The sequence below is a fragment of the Agelaius phoeniceus genome, chromosome 9, assembly GCF_051311805.1.
Source record: "Agelaius phoeniceus isolate bAgePho1 chromosome 9, bAgePho1.hap1, whole genome shotgun sequence".
NCBI lineage: Eukaryota > Metazoa > Chordata > Aves > Passeriformes > Icteridae > Agelaius > Agelaius phoeniceus.
The window spans coordinates 597,551-610,612 of record NC_135273.1 but is presented as its reverse complement, the minus strand read 5'-3'; the positions used below and the strand labels follow the sequence as shown (position 1 = coordinate 610,612).

General features: G+C 56.6%; 1 protein-coding gene and 1 long non-coding RNA gene across 4 annotated transcripts in view; one reads left to right on the top strand and one right to left on the bottom strand.

The window, feature by feature from the left end:
* STK32C (serine/threonine kinase 32C) overlaps positions 1 to 7,663 on the bottom strand; it is a 74,230-nt gene extending 66,567 nt beyond the window's left edge. Inside the window, exon 1 of one of the 3 annotated variants that reach the window (XR_013183403.1) lies at positions 7,399 to 7,663. Coding sequence is in view for 1 of the 3 variants with exons in the window: in XM_054637285.2 (XP_054493260.2) it covers positions 7,399 to 7,483 (85 nt within the window). In the remaining 2 variants the exon portion in view is untranslated. The remainder of the gene's footprint in view (positions 1 to 7,398) is intronic. The other 2 variants (XM_054637285.2, XM_077182751.1) reach the window with 2 other exon arrangements.
* An 11-nt stretch (positions 7,664 to 7,674) lies between these two features.
* LOC143694751 (uncharacterized) lies at positions 7,675 to 10,231 on the top strand. The gene is made up of 2 exons (XR_013183404.1): positions 7,675 to 7,719; positions 8,472 to 10,231. It is a non-coding gene; the product is annotated as an uncharacterized LOC143694751 (long non-coding RNA).
* The last annotated feature ends 2,831 nt before the right edge of the window (positions 10,232 to 13,062 follow it).

Here is a 13,062-nt window from a genome sequence, read left to right as displayed (position 1 = left end):
AGGGCTAACCATGGGCCTGTAAGGATTCATGGGCACAGGCAAACCAGCAAGCCACGTAACTCTGAACATCATTCAGTGCCTGCATGTCCTCAGCACTCCCAGGTACTGGGGGAGCCCTGAGCAGCACCTGAGATGTAAATGAAGACATCAGCACTGGCACACTGGCACACTGTCACACCTCATTGCCTGGCAGTGCTCACACACGGCTGTTCCCACATTTCCCAGGCACTTCTAATTTTCCATAACTGTCACAGAGAGCAATTTAATTCCTGAAGAACGGTGGCAGAGGGAAAGAGGACACTGACATCTCTCCTCTTGTGCAGAGAAGCTGAGCCGCTCTCAGTTCAGGACAGAAGCACCAAGCCAGGCCCTGCCAGCACGGATCCCCTCGCTGGCACAGCCCTGTGCAGGGGCTGGCACCCCCAACAGCTGGGAGGGACCCCCAGCCAACCCTGGGACCTGCCCTGCTCCCTTGCCCTTCTCCTGTGCCCTGCTCCCATGCCCTGCTCCTGTGCCCTGCTCCTGTGCCCCGCTCCCGTGCCCCACTCCCGTTCCCCGTTCCTGTGCCCCGCTCCTGTGCCCCGCTCCCGTGCCCCTCCTGCTCCCGTGCCCCGCTGGGACCCCAGAGCCCAGCTCGGGCAGCTGTCAGAGGTGATTCATGGGGTGCTCGGGCCAGGATGTGCAGGCAGGTGTGGACCCTGCACCCCCACAGCCAGGAGGGGCTCCACAGCCTGCTGAGGGACCCCGCATCCCAAACTGGGGAGCAGCTCCACTGAAAGCCCTGGGAGAAGCCAGACCTGCCCATTCACCCCAGGCTCATGAACAACGGGCTCAGCCGTGTCCCTGCCCGAGTCCACGCTCGGCCCTGACCCAGGGCACACCAGCACTGTGGGTGAGCCAGGCTCCATTCCAGGCGTTCCCACCAGGAATACAGCAATATTCAGAAGGAAATGCAGGCTCTCCCCAGCCCTGATGTGACACACCGAGGGCCCAGCCAGCCGCTCCACCCTTCAGCACCCCAGCCTGAGACAGTGAGAGCACTGCAGTGCACAAAGAGCAGCTTTTCTCATTCCTGGGGAGGCTTTCCTTGCCCAGTGCTGCCCACTGCTATGCCAGCAGGCACGGCCTGAGGTGGGTGAGCCAGCGCTGCCAGCACAGCGCGGCTCTCCAGCCACAGCTGCCCCTGCTGCTCTCTGCGGGCCCCGTGTCCTGGGACCCCCAAAGCACAGCTGCAGCCTCTGGCAGTGCCAGCCCTGCTGGGAAGGTCACCACGCCAGCCCTGGGGACGGGGGGGAAGGAGGGCACATCCCCAGCCACATGCTCCTGCATGTTATTCCCAAATCACAGGAAACCCATTCCAAGCTAGTCGTGAGGACTGTGGCCTCCACAGAATACACCAAGTATTAATCTGATTTAATATTTCACTCGAATGGTACTTCCAGTGACTTTTCCTTGATTGCCCTTGTCCCTCCCTATCCATCAAATGTCCTTCAAACTGCTGTTGTGTTTGTTCCTTTTTTGTTACTCCAGCTCCATGCGAACAGCCTCGGCTGCCCTGAGGACTCATTTCACCCCGATCTCCTCTCCTCAGATCTCCCACAAACACATGAGCCCCTCGAGAATGGCTTTTCTTGAGACTTGAGCCAGCACTGCTGTGAGCAGACCACAGCCAGCAGGGTGGAGAGGGACAGCACAGCCATTAAACAGCTCAGAGCCAGTCACCCCCGTACTGCCCATGGTACCCACACCTCCATGGCTGGAAATTGCTGAATTCCCAGGATTTAACCTATTTCTGCATTACATACACACTGCAAAGCTTCACCCCTAGGAAAGTTTTCTGTGCTTGGCAGGAATGAGGGGCAGTGGCTCTGCTGGGCACAGAGAGCCTGGAGGGAGCCAGACCCTGGGCAAAGCATCCCAGATCCAGGGGCAGCCGGAACAAAGCCCTGCTGAGGATGCTAAACACAGCTTTGCTGACACCTCCCTGCAATTCCCACTCCCTCCTCCCCCCGCTTGCTTACTTAGCTACCACTTTGATAATACAGAAAGGCTTTTTTCCCTTGTGCTTAAATATCAGGGAAGGCATCTGTGCTCCCAGCCCACAGCCATGAAAGTCAGGCTATGGGAAAGTTCTCCCTGCAGTCTGAACAGGGAACACTTCAGTCAGTGGTGTGCAGAGAATGGACATGAACACATCTGTATCTGACCCCAGATAAGGAGTATCTGGGATTTTACACCTGCCTTACTGGGCACTAGACCATAGATTTCCAGTAAAAGGGAACGTTTCCTGCCCAGGGCTTGCGAGCCCTGCCCAGCTGAGGTGACAGTGGGGATCTGTGAGGAGCAGAGGGGCAGGAGGAGCATGGCTGGCACCAGCATCAGTGACAACACTCAGGGCACCAGGGGACACAGCCAGGCCATGCTGGCTGCCCCAAGACCAGCGCGTGGTTTACAGCACTGATCACCTCAGAAGAGAGAGAGAAACTTTTCCTGATCCATCACCCAGGTCCCTTCTCCCAGCAGCACAGCAGGATGTCCCCAGACCTGCCACAAGCCTGGCCAGAAGGGTTTGGGTGCCCCAGAGGTGAAGGACACGGAACGAGGGAGGTCAGGCTTTGTTCCCCATCCTTCCATGCCCTGTTCCCCCAAACCTCTGATTGGCAGCATGCCCTTGGCTCCCTGAAGGTCCCAACCCGTGGAACAAAAGTTATGGGGAGGAATCCCAAGCTGAAAAAGTGCGGCTGAGAGCTGTGGAGAACGCTGGACACCTCACTGCCATGGGCAGTGCACCTGCACACCCCACACTGCTGCCCTGGCTCCTGCAGCTGCCTTCCAGCCCCAAAGCCCAGCCTGGGCCTCTGCCCAGCGCTGTCTGAGCTTGCTCCTGAGAGGGGACACAGCACACAGCACCCAGGGACACCTGACAGCACCCATGGACACCTCACAGCACCCATGGACACCTCACAGCACCCATGGACACCTCACAGCACACGGCACCCAGGACACTTCACCTGACCCGGGCTGGCCCTGAGCCCACACTTCCCCCAGTCAGGCTGCTCCACTGGGAGAGCTCCAGCCATGAGCTATAGAACTGGAAACGTGTTTAAAAGTCGATTTTGATGCAAGTAGGATAAACACAGGCGCCTGCACCCGACCCCCTTACAAAACACCATCTGCAATCTGGCAGAGCCAAACAAGGGATGGGGGGAAAAGTGATTGAGACAAAAACGAATAATGATGAAAGTCACTGGGCTGCACCATTAAAATCTTGTGCATCAGCAGAAAAAACTAACTCAGCATCAGGACTGGGACAGGAACCCTGGACCACTGGCCTCGTGTCAGTGAGGGGAGGCACAGCAAAGCACAAAGCAGCAGATGGCTTCACAGATTCTCATGTATATTTACACACAGTTTTTTTAGTAAACCACTTTGATTCAGGAGAAACCACATCCAAAATGCACTCTTGAAATTCCTCTTCAGACACAATTGCATAGAGAGATAAATCTTGCTGTGGTTTCCCCCCTCTCTCATGTAACACAACTGTGGGCAATGCTAATAGCACTAAGTGTGCCCTGTATTTCCTCCTGCTCAGCCCTGGTGCCCGAGTCCAACAACTCTGCTAAGCATTTTCCAGATAGCTGGGTTGAAACATTCCCATTGGCTTCACAATTACAGGTTTTCCTCACCTGGCATAAAAAATAAATTTAAAAGAAAAATAGTATTTTTTTCTTCTAAAAAGGAGGGAGATGTCCATAAAGCTTGCTTGGCTGTTTCCCAGAACAACAGCATAATTCCTGCCCAAGTGGCAAACAAGCCTCATGACTTTTGTGCCTCCTCTCGCTCTCCAGCTCCTGCCAGGAGGGCACAGCCAGGGGGGTCGGGCTCTGCTCCAGGGCACAGGGACAGGAGCAGAGGGAACGGCCTCAGGCTGGGCCAGGGCAGCTCAGGGTGGGCACAGCAGGAATTTCCCCATGGAAAGGGGGCTCAGGAGCTGCCCAGGGAGGGTTGCACTGAGTGCTCTGGGCTGGGGACAGGGTGGGGATCCCTGGGTGGGCACAGCTGGCACTCGATGATCCTGGAGGCTTTTTCCAACCCAAATGATTCTGTGATTCTGTGAGACACCCCAGTGCCCCGTGCCCTGCACAGAGACACGGCTCAGCCTGCAGACAGGCACTGCCCACCCTTCCCTTGGGCTGGAGAACAAACCCACTCCTCTGGTGAGGAGTTTCTAAAAACTCCTTAAAGATATGTGAGGGACAGAGACAGATATGAATAATGAACCTCGAAAAGTTCCTGCAGATGAGGGTGTATTTTTCCTGATGAAAATCAGCCCGCAGTGATAATGCAGAACCCCAAGCCCACTACGATTCACTGAGCCCACCTTACTCCAGCACACCTCAGCTCCGAGTGCTCCACTCTGCCTGCAGCCCTTCTGTCCTTTTGCCTGGCCTTCCTCTTCCCATACTTTTCTCCTTGCTTTGTTTCTCCTCCTTCCCCTCCATTCATTAACTTTCTGTGTTCATGAGCAGGGTACAATGCACCTCGCCAGAGCTGAGCTCTCACAAAGGCATCCCTGGGCAGCATCTCCAGCTGGACAGGCTGCAGCTCCCTCCCAGCTGATGGACGTGCAGCTTGCCAGCTTTTCTGTGGGACTGGAACCAGCTGGAGCAGCGGCTCCCAGAGCCAGAGAAACCCATGTCCCGCATGCCAGGGCTGCCTGGAAGCACACACAAACACACAGGCACTGTCCTCTCACAGTCAGCTTTCCTGCTAGTTAACCCCAGCTGTGAAATCCCTCTGGCAGGCTGTGTGCAAGCAGGGAGAGCAGGGTGGGCACGCTGCAGCGGGCAGGGCACCCCAAGGCGTGGACAGGTGTGCCCAACACACAGCACCAGGCACTACAGTGGGATGGGGACAGCACAGCAGCCAGGAAGGGAAGCAAGGAGGGAGCAGCACAGCTGCCCCTGGGGCACGGCTCCCCAGAGCCCAGCTCTGCACTGCCTGGCCCTGGATGCACCAGGAGCCAGCCTCACACAGAGGCTGCACCAGCCCAGCTTCCATCTCTGCCAAAGAACAAGCCCAGCCAGCACTGACAGAAAAGATGCTGAAAAAGTGGGGAGGGTTGAGAGAAGGTCCTTAGGACATACTCTGGAATACCAAGGTTACCCTTGGCTCAGAGAGCTCAACCCACACATCCCACCAAGCACAGCAGCAGGTGTGCCCTCCCAGAGACAGGGCTGTGACACACACATTGGTCCAGAGGAGATCCAGCAGCAGCTGGGGCTGCACAGGGGCAGGCTGAGGAGAAATGGCCATCCTTAAACAGCAGAGAACCCTCTGGAGGCAGGTGTTCCACGCCAGAGAGAGCAAACACATCCCTGCTCACCCCAGCACATCCCTGTGCTGCCCCAGCCACAGCGCTGTGACAGGAACCAGGGACTCAGTGAAGCCCCAAACCAGTCCCCAGGGAGTCAGGGACAAAGACTGTAAGGTCTGCAACGATTTGGAGTGGGATCTTAGTACTGGTTGTGTTACTAGTGACTACAATAAACGTTAACCTCCTATTTACATACACCCTGACAAATTAACAGAGATTATCTGCTGGATTTCAGCAGTCAGGCTCATCCTGTGCAGAGATCCATCACAAGGAACCACGTATGGGCAAAACTGGACATACCAAATGGTCTTTTCATATTTTTAGTTGATTTCTCATTATATTGTTGTCACTAGTAACTCTTCCACATTATGTCACACACAAACCCAAGTATCAACTGGCTTCTTTATCTAAGGAAGTTATTGGGATGTCTTAGGAGATCACCATAGCAACCGTGCCATGACAGTAAATATGAGTTCACTGGAACAACACTGTAATTGCTCTGAGCACACTTTAACAAGGAATTATGGAAAAGCAGGAGACATCAAGGAAGCGATGTGCCAATAATTGGGACACAGCGAGAGCGCTGATTGAAAGTACCTGGAGAGGTGTTCCCAGGCTCCTGTCAGCAGCCATTCAGCTGCAGAGCTCACTCACCCTGGCTGCCTGCACACAGGCTCAGGGCAGAATTAAAAGCCTCCCAGAAAGAAAATTTGTTTTCAGAATGTAATTGCAGCGAAGCCTCCGATTTGAGTGTCCTTACTCGGCTGGCTCAGTGTGAATTGCTAATAAAAACGTGTTGGAGAAATCAACCAGCTCCTGTGCCAGGAAAAGTTTGCCTGATTTAACCCGTCAGCTGCCAGGGCAGCACAGGCAGGTGTGGTCCCCTCACCGAGGGAATCCCACAGACCCTGACCCTCACATCACTGCACTCAGACCCGGACTAACACATCGAACTCCAGGTTTATACAGCGCACAATTCCAGCACCCACACACACACACACAGGGATTTCTGTGTGTGCTCGCTTGGTGCCACGGGGCCAGCGCAGCATTCAGGAGTGTCCCGGCCATCTGCTGGCCCCATGGCTCTCCCGACTCTTCCCCCACCACAGTCAAAGTTTCCTTCCTTTGCTCCTCTGAAATTTCACCCCGCACCCTGCATTTCTAATGCAGCGGTGGTATCTCACGGCGTATTCCTAACCCTCCCAGTCTGCATTTTGGGGAAAGCCCCAGAGCAGCTTTCTGCCCTGGCAGCAGTGCTCGGCGCTGATGCCGGCAGCACTTGGCTCTCCCTCGGTCCAAGCGGGGCTGTCCGTGCACAGACCCAAACTGCGCTGCCGAGCCGTCCCCTCGCCCCCTCCCCAGCCAGCGCCCCGTTTTACCGGCGGCCGCCCCGTGGCCGTGGGGTGGCCGTGGGCAGGGTCCCCGTCCTGCGGGAGGCAACGCCCGGCCGGACCCCCGGACACGGCCCCCGCTGCCCGCTCCGCCGAGGGACCCCGGGGCCAGGCGGGGCAGCTCGGCACCCCGGACAGGGCACCCCGCATCCCGGGACAGGGCACCCCGGACAGGGCACCCGGGACAGGGCACCCCGGACAGGGCACCCGGGACCAACACCCCGGGAACAACACCCCGGACAGGGCACCCGGGACAGGGCACCCCGGACAGGGCACCCCGGGACTGACACCCCGGGAGAGGGCACCTCGGGACAGGGCACCCCGGACAGGGCACCCCGGGACCAACACCCCGGACAGGGCACCCCGGGACAGGGCACCCCGGACAGGGCACCCCGGGACAGGGCACCCCGGGACAGGACACCCCGGACAGGGCACCCCGGGCTGGGAACCGCAGGACGGGCACCCCGGGACCGACACCCTGGGCTGGGCACCCCGGGCTGGGAACCGGGGCTGGGAACCGGGGCACCGCGGCAAAGCCGCCGCCAGGGCAGGGCAGGACAGGGCAGGGCAGGGCAGAGCAGAGCATCCCGGGCAGGGCGGGCACTCCGGAGCATCGCGGTCCGCACTCACCGTCCTCTCGCTCGTCGAAGACGGGTCTCTTGGAGGAGGAGGCGCTCGCTCCCATCCTCTTCTTCCACTTGCTCCAGGGAAACATCGGGGCGGGCGGCTGGCATGCCCTGCGGCCTCTCCCCGCCGGCCCGGCGGCTCCCGCGGCCGGCCCCGCCGCCGCCCTCAGCCGCCCCGCGCCCCGGCGCCGCCCGCCCGCATGGCAGCGCCCGGCGCCGCCGCCTCCCGCCCGCTGCCCGCGGCGGCCACAGCGCGGCGGGGCGGGGACACAGCGGCGGGAGCGGAGCGGGGCCGGGGGAGGCGGGCGGGGCCGAGCGGGGCGGGGTGAGCGGAGCGGGGCCGGGAGCCGGGGGCGGGCCGGGGATGCGGGCAGGGGGGTAGGGAGGGACCGGGGAATGGGGGCAGTGGGCTGGAGCGGGACCGGGAGCCGGGAGCCAGGGGCGGGCCGGGGGATGCGGGCAGGGGGGTGGAGAGGGACCGGGGAATGGGGGCAGTGGGCTGGAGCGGGACCGGGAGCCGGGAGCCAGGGGCGGGCCGGGGGATGCGGGCGGGGCGGGGTGAGCGGAGCGGGGGATGCGGGCAGCGGGGTGGAGCAGAGCGGGGCCGGGGGCCGGGGGCGGCCCGGGCGGAGCAGGACCGGGGGCGGGACCGGGGCGGGCCGGGATGCTCCTCCGGCCCCGCCCGCATCCCCCGGGCGCGGGGCCGGGCCGTGGCCGTGCCGAGGGCGGCGCTCCGGGCCCCCGCGGCTCCCCGCGCTGAGCCCCGCCCGGCTCGGTGTCCCCGGCTCGGTGTCCCCGGCCCGGTGTCCCCGGCCCCGTGTCCCCAGCCCCGTTATTCGAATCTCACGGCGCAGCCCGCACGGGCAGGAGCGGCCGCCGCGCTGCGGTGCAGCCCAGCCCAGCCCAGCCCAGCCCAGCCCAGCCCAGGCTTTCCCCGGCGCTCGGCGGGGTCTGTGCCAGCGCACACCGCTCATCCTGCCTCGGTCCCTGGGGCTCACTGCCGATATCGGAGCTCACTGGAAGCCATTCCCCCTTGTTCTGGCACTTGTAAACAGTCTCTCTCCATCCTTTTTGTAGGCCCCCTCCAGGCACTGGAGCGCCGCGATTAGGTCGCCGCAAAAATTTTTATTTTCCGTGCTGGCCAGTCCCTGCTCTCTCAGCCTTTCCCCATGGGACAGGTGCTCCGTCCCTCAAACCATCTCCGTGGCCTCCTGTGGACTTGCTCCAAAAGCCGATGTGCTGGCGTGCCCAGGCCGGAGGCGGCTCTGCAGGTGCGGTCTCACCGCAGCGGGGCAGGATCCCCCCTGCCCTGCTGCCCTCGCTGGGGGATCAGCCCGGCACAGGGGGGTTCTGGCCCCTGAGCTGGGGCACGGCCAGCTCTCACCCACCAGCACCCCAGCTCCTTCTCCGGGGCATCCCCCAGCCTGCACTGACTCCAGGGGTTGCCCCAGTCCAGGCCTAGCACCAGCGCTTGGTCTTGCTAAAGCTCGTGAGATTGCTGAGCTGGAACACGCTCGTGACTTGGGTTTCCGTGCCTTGCTGAACTGGAATGTCTCGTGGAATGGCTAATGAAAAGCATCTCTGGAATAACTGTCAGTGCCAGCAGACCATGGCAAAGGACAGCCCTGGAGCCAGTAGACCGCAGCTGGAACACCAGCAGTACTTTGGTGGCTCCTGAGATGCTGTTCCCCAAGTTTTCATTTAAAATCGATGCTGTTTTCTTTCCCAGCATGTTTTGAAATGGATACATTAGTTATTGTGCTCCTCACAGAATGTGTGCGAGGAGGCAATCATTATTTCAAAGAGCCTGGAAGTTGTAAAAGGATTACAATGGAAAGGTATCATTTAAGAACAGCTTTCCAAAGGCAAAGAATAGTTCTCAAAGAATATTTCTTTGAAAAATCAGAAAGAATTTGCTCTCAAATAAAAAGATAGAACACTTTTATACAAGGCAGTAATTTTAACTTTGTTTAGGTATAGGTTTGTGTTTAAATACACTGTGAATCTCTGAGCTATCAGCTTTCCTCCTTCCTTTCTCCTGCCTTTACGTTCCGTGGGAAAAGTATGAAAGATGCCATCTAACAGCTCCAGTCAGTTGTCATTTCTTTCTCATTCTCCACTAATATTTGGACAATGAAATCCAGAGCATGGAGTCTTTTCCCAAAAAAATTTCAAGATAGCATTGCAAAACACATAAGGATGTGTTTGTCCTCGTGCCAGAGGAGGATTTCAGTCCACTCCATCTCCTAATTCCTTTCCCTGGGCAGAGGCAGAGAGTGCAACATAGGGTTTGTTCAATTTATTCTTCATTGAGCAGTGTAGTAAGTGGTTTCACCTTCCTAAACAGGAGTCAGAGACAGATAAAAGATCTTGTAAGTTTTTTGTTTGGTTGGTTGGGTTTTTTTTAGTGCTCCATTATTGTAGCAGAAATATATTCATTTCAATTGTATTAATTTTCTACTTCAAGAACTCAAGAAGTGTCTCCCTTTCTGTTCATTGGGCACTCGTGTCTGACAGCAATTTTAAACCCAGGGAGGGACGTGCAGTGGAAGATGCTGATCCCCTCAGCAGCACCTGCATGTCAGGAGTCTCAGCACAGGTCACCCACCTCAGTGACACAGCTCCAGTCACCTGAGGAAAATGACCCAGTCATAATTGATGCCACTCCTGTAGGAGGGAAAAAGGAAAATCCAAAACCTGCTCTACAGTGGTCCAGTGTAGGAAAGGGAAATGGAGAGAAAATTCTGCCTTCTTACATATCCCGGTCTCCAGGGAAACAGAGAACCACTTTGTGTTTGAAATGAGGGAGTTTAAATAAAAACTGACTTTCACAGTAATTTATTCCTCAAACATTTTTGGCTGTAGCTGTGACTGCACCTCTAAGGGGCAAATGTGCAATTTGGGTGGCCAAAGGGTCACTGGGAACAGGCTGTCCTTGAAAACACTTGGACTTCATTACTCCTTTTTTCAGTTTTTCCTCTTTGTTTCCAGTCTGGTTTAGTGGTTTACATTTTATGAAGAGACAATCAGGCATTTTACCAGTGGAAGTCCTGGGGATACTCTGTGCGTGCCTGGCAGTGCTGGCACTGGGAGCATTCAGCAGGCTGGGGGGTTTGCTTAGATCACAACAGACAAATAGCTGTGAGAAGCTTCTGTTCCTCCTCGGGAGAGCAGGAGGGAACCTTATGGAAAGCAGGGCTGCAGTGGTGGGCAGTGCCCAGCCCTGCCTGAGGGCACTGCGTGTGCCAGGTGTGCGGGAGGGCCAGCAGGGGCTCTGGGCTGGGAGCTCCGGGTGCTCTGGGGCTCCCTCCTGGTGCTGGACCAGCAGAGTGTGGGTCACTGCAGCCATGGGTCACTGCAGCCATGGGTCACTGCAGCCATGGATGGATCACTGCAGCCATGGGTCAGTGCAGCCCTGGGTCACTGCAGCCCTGGGTCACTGCAGCCATGGGTCACTGCAGCCATGGGTCAGTGCAGCCATGGATGGATCACTGCAGCCATGGGTCAGTGCAGCCATGGGTCACTGCAGCCCTGGGTCACTGCAGCCATGGGTCAGTGCAGCCCTGGGTCACTGCAGCCATGGGTCACTGCAGCCAGGGGTCACTGCAGCCATGGGTAACTACAGCCATGGGTCACTGCAGCCATGGGTCACTGCAGCCATGGGTCACTGCAGCCATGGGTCATTGCAGCCAGGGGTCATTGCAGCCATGGGTCACTGCAGCCATGGGTCATTGCAGCCAGGGGTCAGTGCAGCCAGGGGTGACTGCAGCCATGGATAACTACAGCCATGGGTCAGTGCAGCCATGGGTCACTGCAGCCATGGGTCACTGCAGCCATGGGTCATTGCAGCCAGGGGTCATTGCAGCCATGGGTCACTGCAGCCATGGGTCATTGCAGCCAGGGGTCAGTGCAGCCAGGGGTGACTGCAGCCATGGATAACTACAGCCATGGGTCACTGCAGCCATGGGTCACTGCAGCCATGGGTCATTGCAGCCATGGGTCATTGCAGCCATGGGTCACTGCAGCCATGGGTCATTGCAGCCAGGGGTCACTGCAGCCATGGGTCACTGCAGCCCTGGACAGGTCAGTGCAGCCTCTGGGTGGGTCAGTGCAGCCCTGGGTGGGTCAGTGCAGCCCTGGACAGGTCAGTGCAGCCATGGATGGGTCAGTGCAGCCCTGGGTGGGTCAGTGCAGCCCTGGACAGGTCAGTGCAGCCATGGATGGGTCAGTGCAGCCCTGGGTGGGTCAGTGCAGCCCTGGACAGGTCAGTGCAGCCCTGGGAGGGTCAGTGCAGCCCTGGACAGGTCAGTGCAGCCATGGCTGGGTCAGTGCAGCCCTGGGTGGGTCAGTGCAGCCCTGGACAGGTCAGTGCAGCCCCGGGCAGGGGAGCTGGCACTGCAGGGCTCCACCTGGCTGAGAGCAGAGCCTGCCAGAGGGCACAGCCACCACTCACACCTTTGGGAGGGTTTATCTTTTCCCATCCACCTTTGCTTTCGTGTATTCGCTCTTTTCCCCGAGATTTAGAGAGATAAGAGTTTTCTTTCACTTCACCAGCCATGAAATCACCCCCAGCCTTACAGAGTGGCATATGCTGAGCCAAACTCACTCAGTCTAATCAGAACCATCATCAAAGTCCACTGACATTCAATGGGCAAAGTCAATGGGCATTATTTAACTGGGAGATGCAATTAAGCCAAATAAATTCTTTAATAAATTCCTGGATTACTATTTTAATCAAAGTATTTGTACCAGTTATTATCTCGTCCCACTTTTCTGAAATGCCTCAGTATTGCAAGTGAATGAGTCTTCTTTGAGGAATGACTGATCATTCTCATTCCCAAGCATCGTGAGCTGAGTATTTCACATCGTGTCAAAATTAGTATGAGGGAAACTGCAGATAATATTAAACTTCCACTGTTAATCTCACATTTCAATTAAGCAGCACGGATCCTGGAGTTTTCCTTGTTATGCTGTGCCCTACTGGGAGCTATTACAGTTCCCATTCTGTCGTGTTTCTGGTGGCACAAAATGATTACAATTTTCTCCTTTCACTGCTGTAAATCAGGATCAGGTTCCCTGCTATCAGTGAAGCTATCCTGACTAAAACCAGCGTAAATAGAAATAGAACTGCCTGAAGCAGCATGATGTTCTTCATGGTTATCTGGTCTCAGGGAGCTGATGAAGCGATTTCTAAACAAAAATACCACCAATTATCACAAAACTGCAAAGGAGGCAAGTACTGTGAGAAACTCCTAATTTGGGCAGAGAAACTAGGGGGGCAAGATACCATGATATTAAATTCCTTAAAAAGTCCTGTCCTGGTTATTATGGCTGTAATTGCAACATGTTTAAGATGATGAAAGGAATATTACTGTGATTCCCAAAATTCACATGCCTTCTTCATCGAGAAGAAAGCCTACAGAGAAAAGCCTGTGTTTATTTTTAAAAGTCCCTCTAACAGAACACATAATTCTTTCAATAAACATTACATAAGGGGGAAATTTCACATATTTTCCTATCATTAGTGTTTCTGTAAATACTGCCAATTCTATTTTTAAAGATGCTAATAGTAATGACTCGGAGCCAGCTGTTCAAAGTCTTTTAACACCACCACAGTTAAGTAATAGATTGTGTTAGAAGACAGGGATTTGATGGATGGAGCACTCAA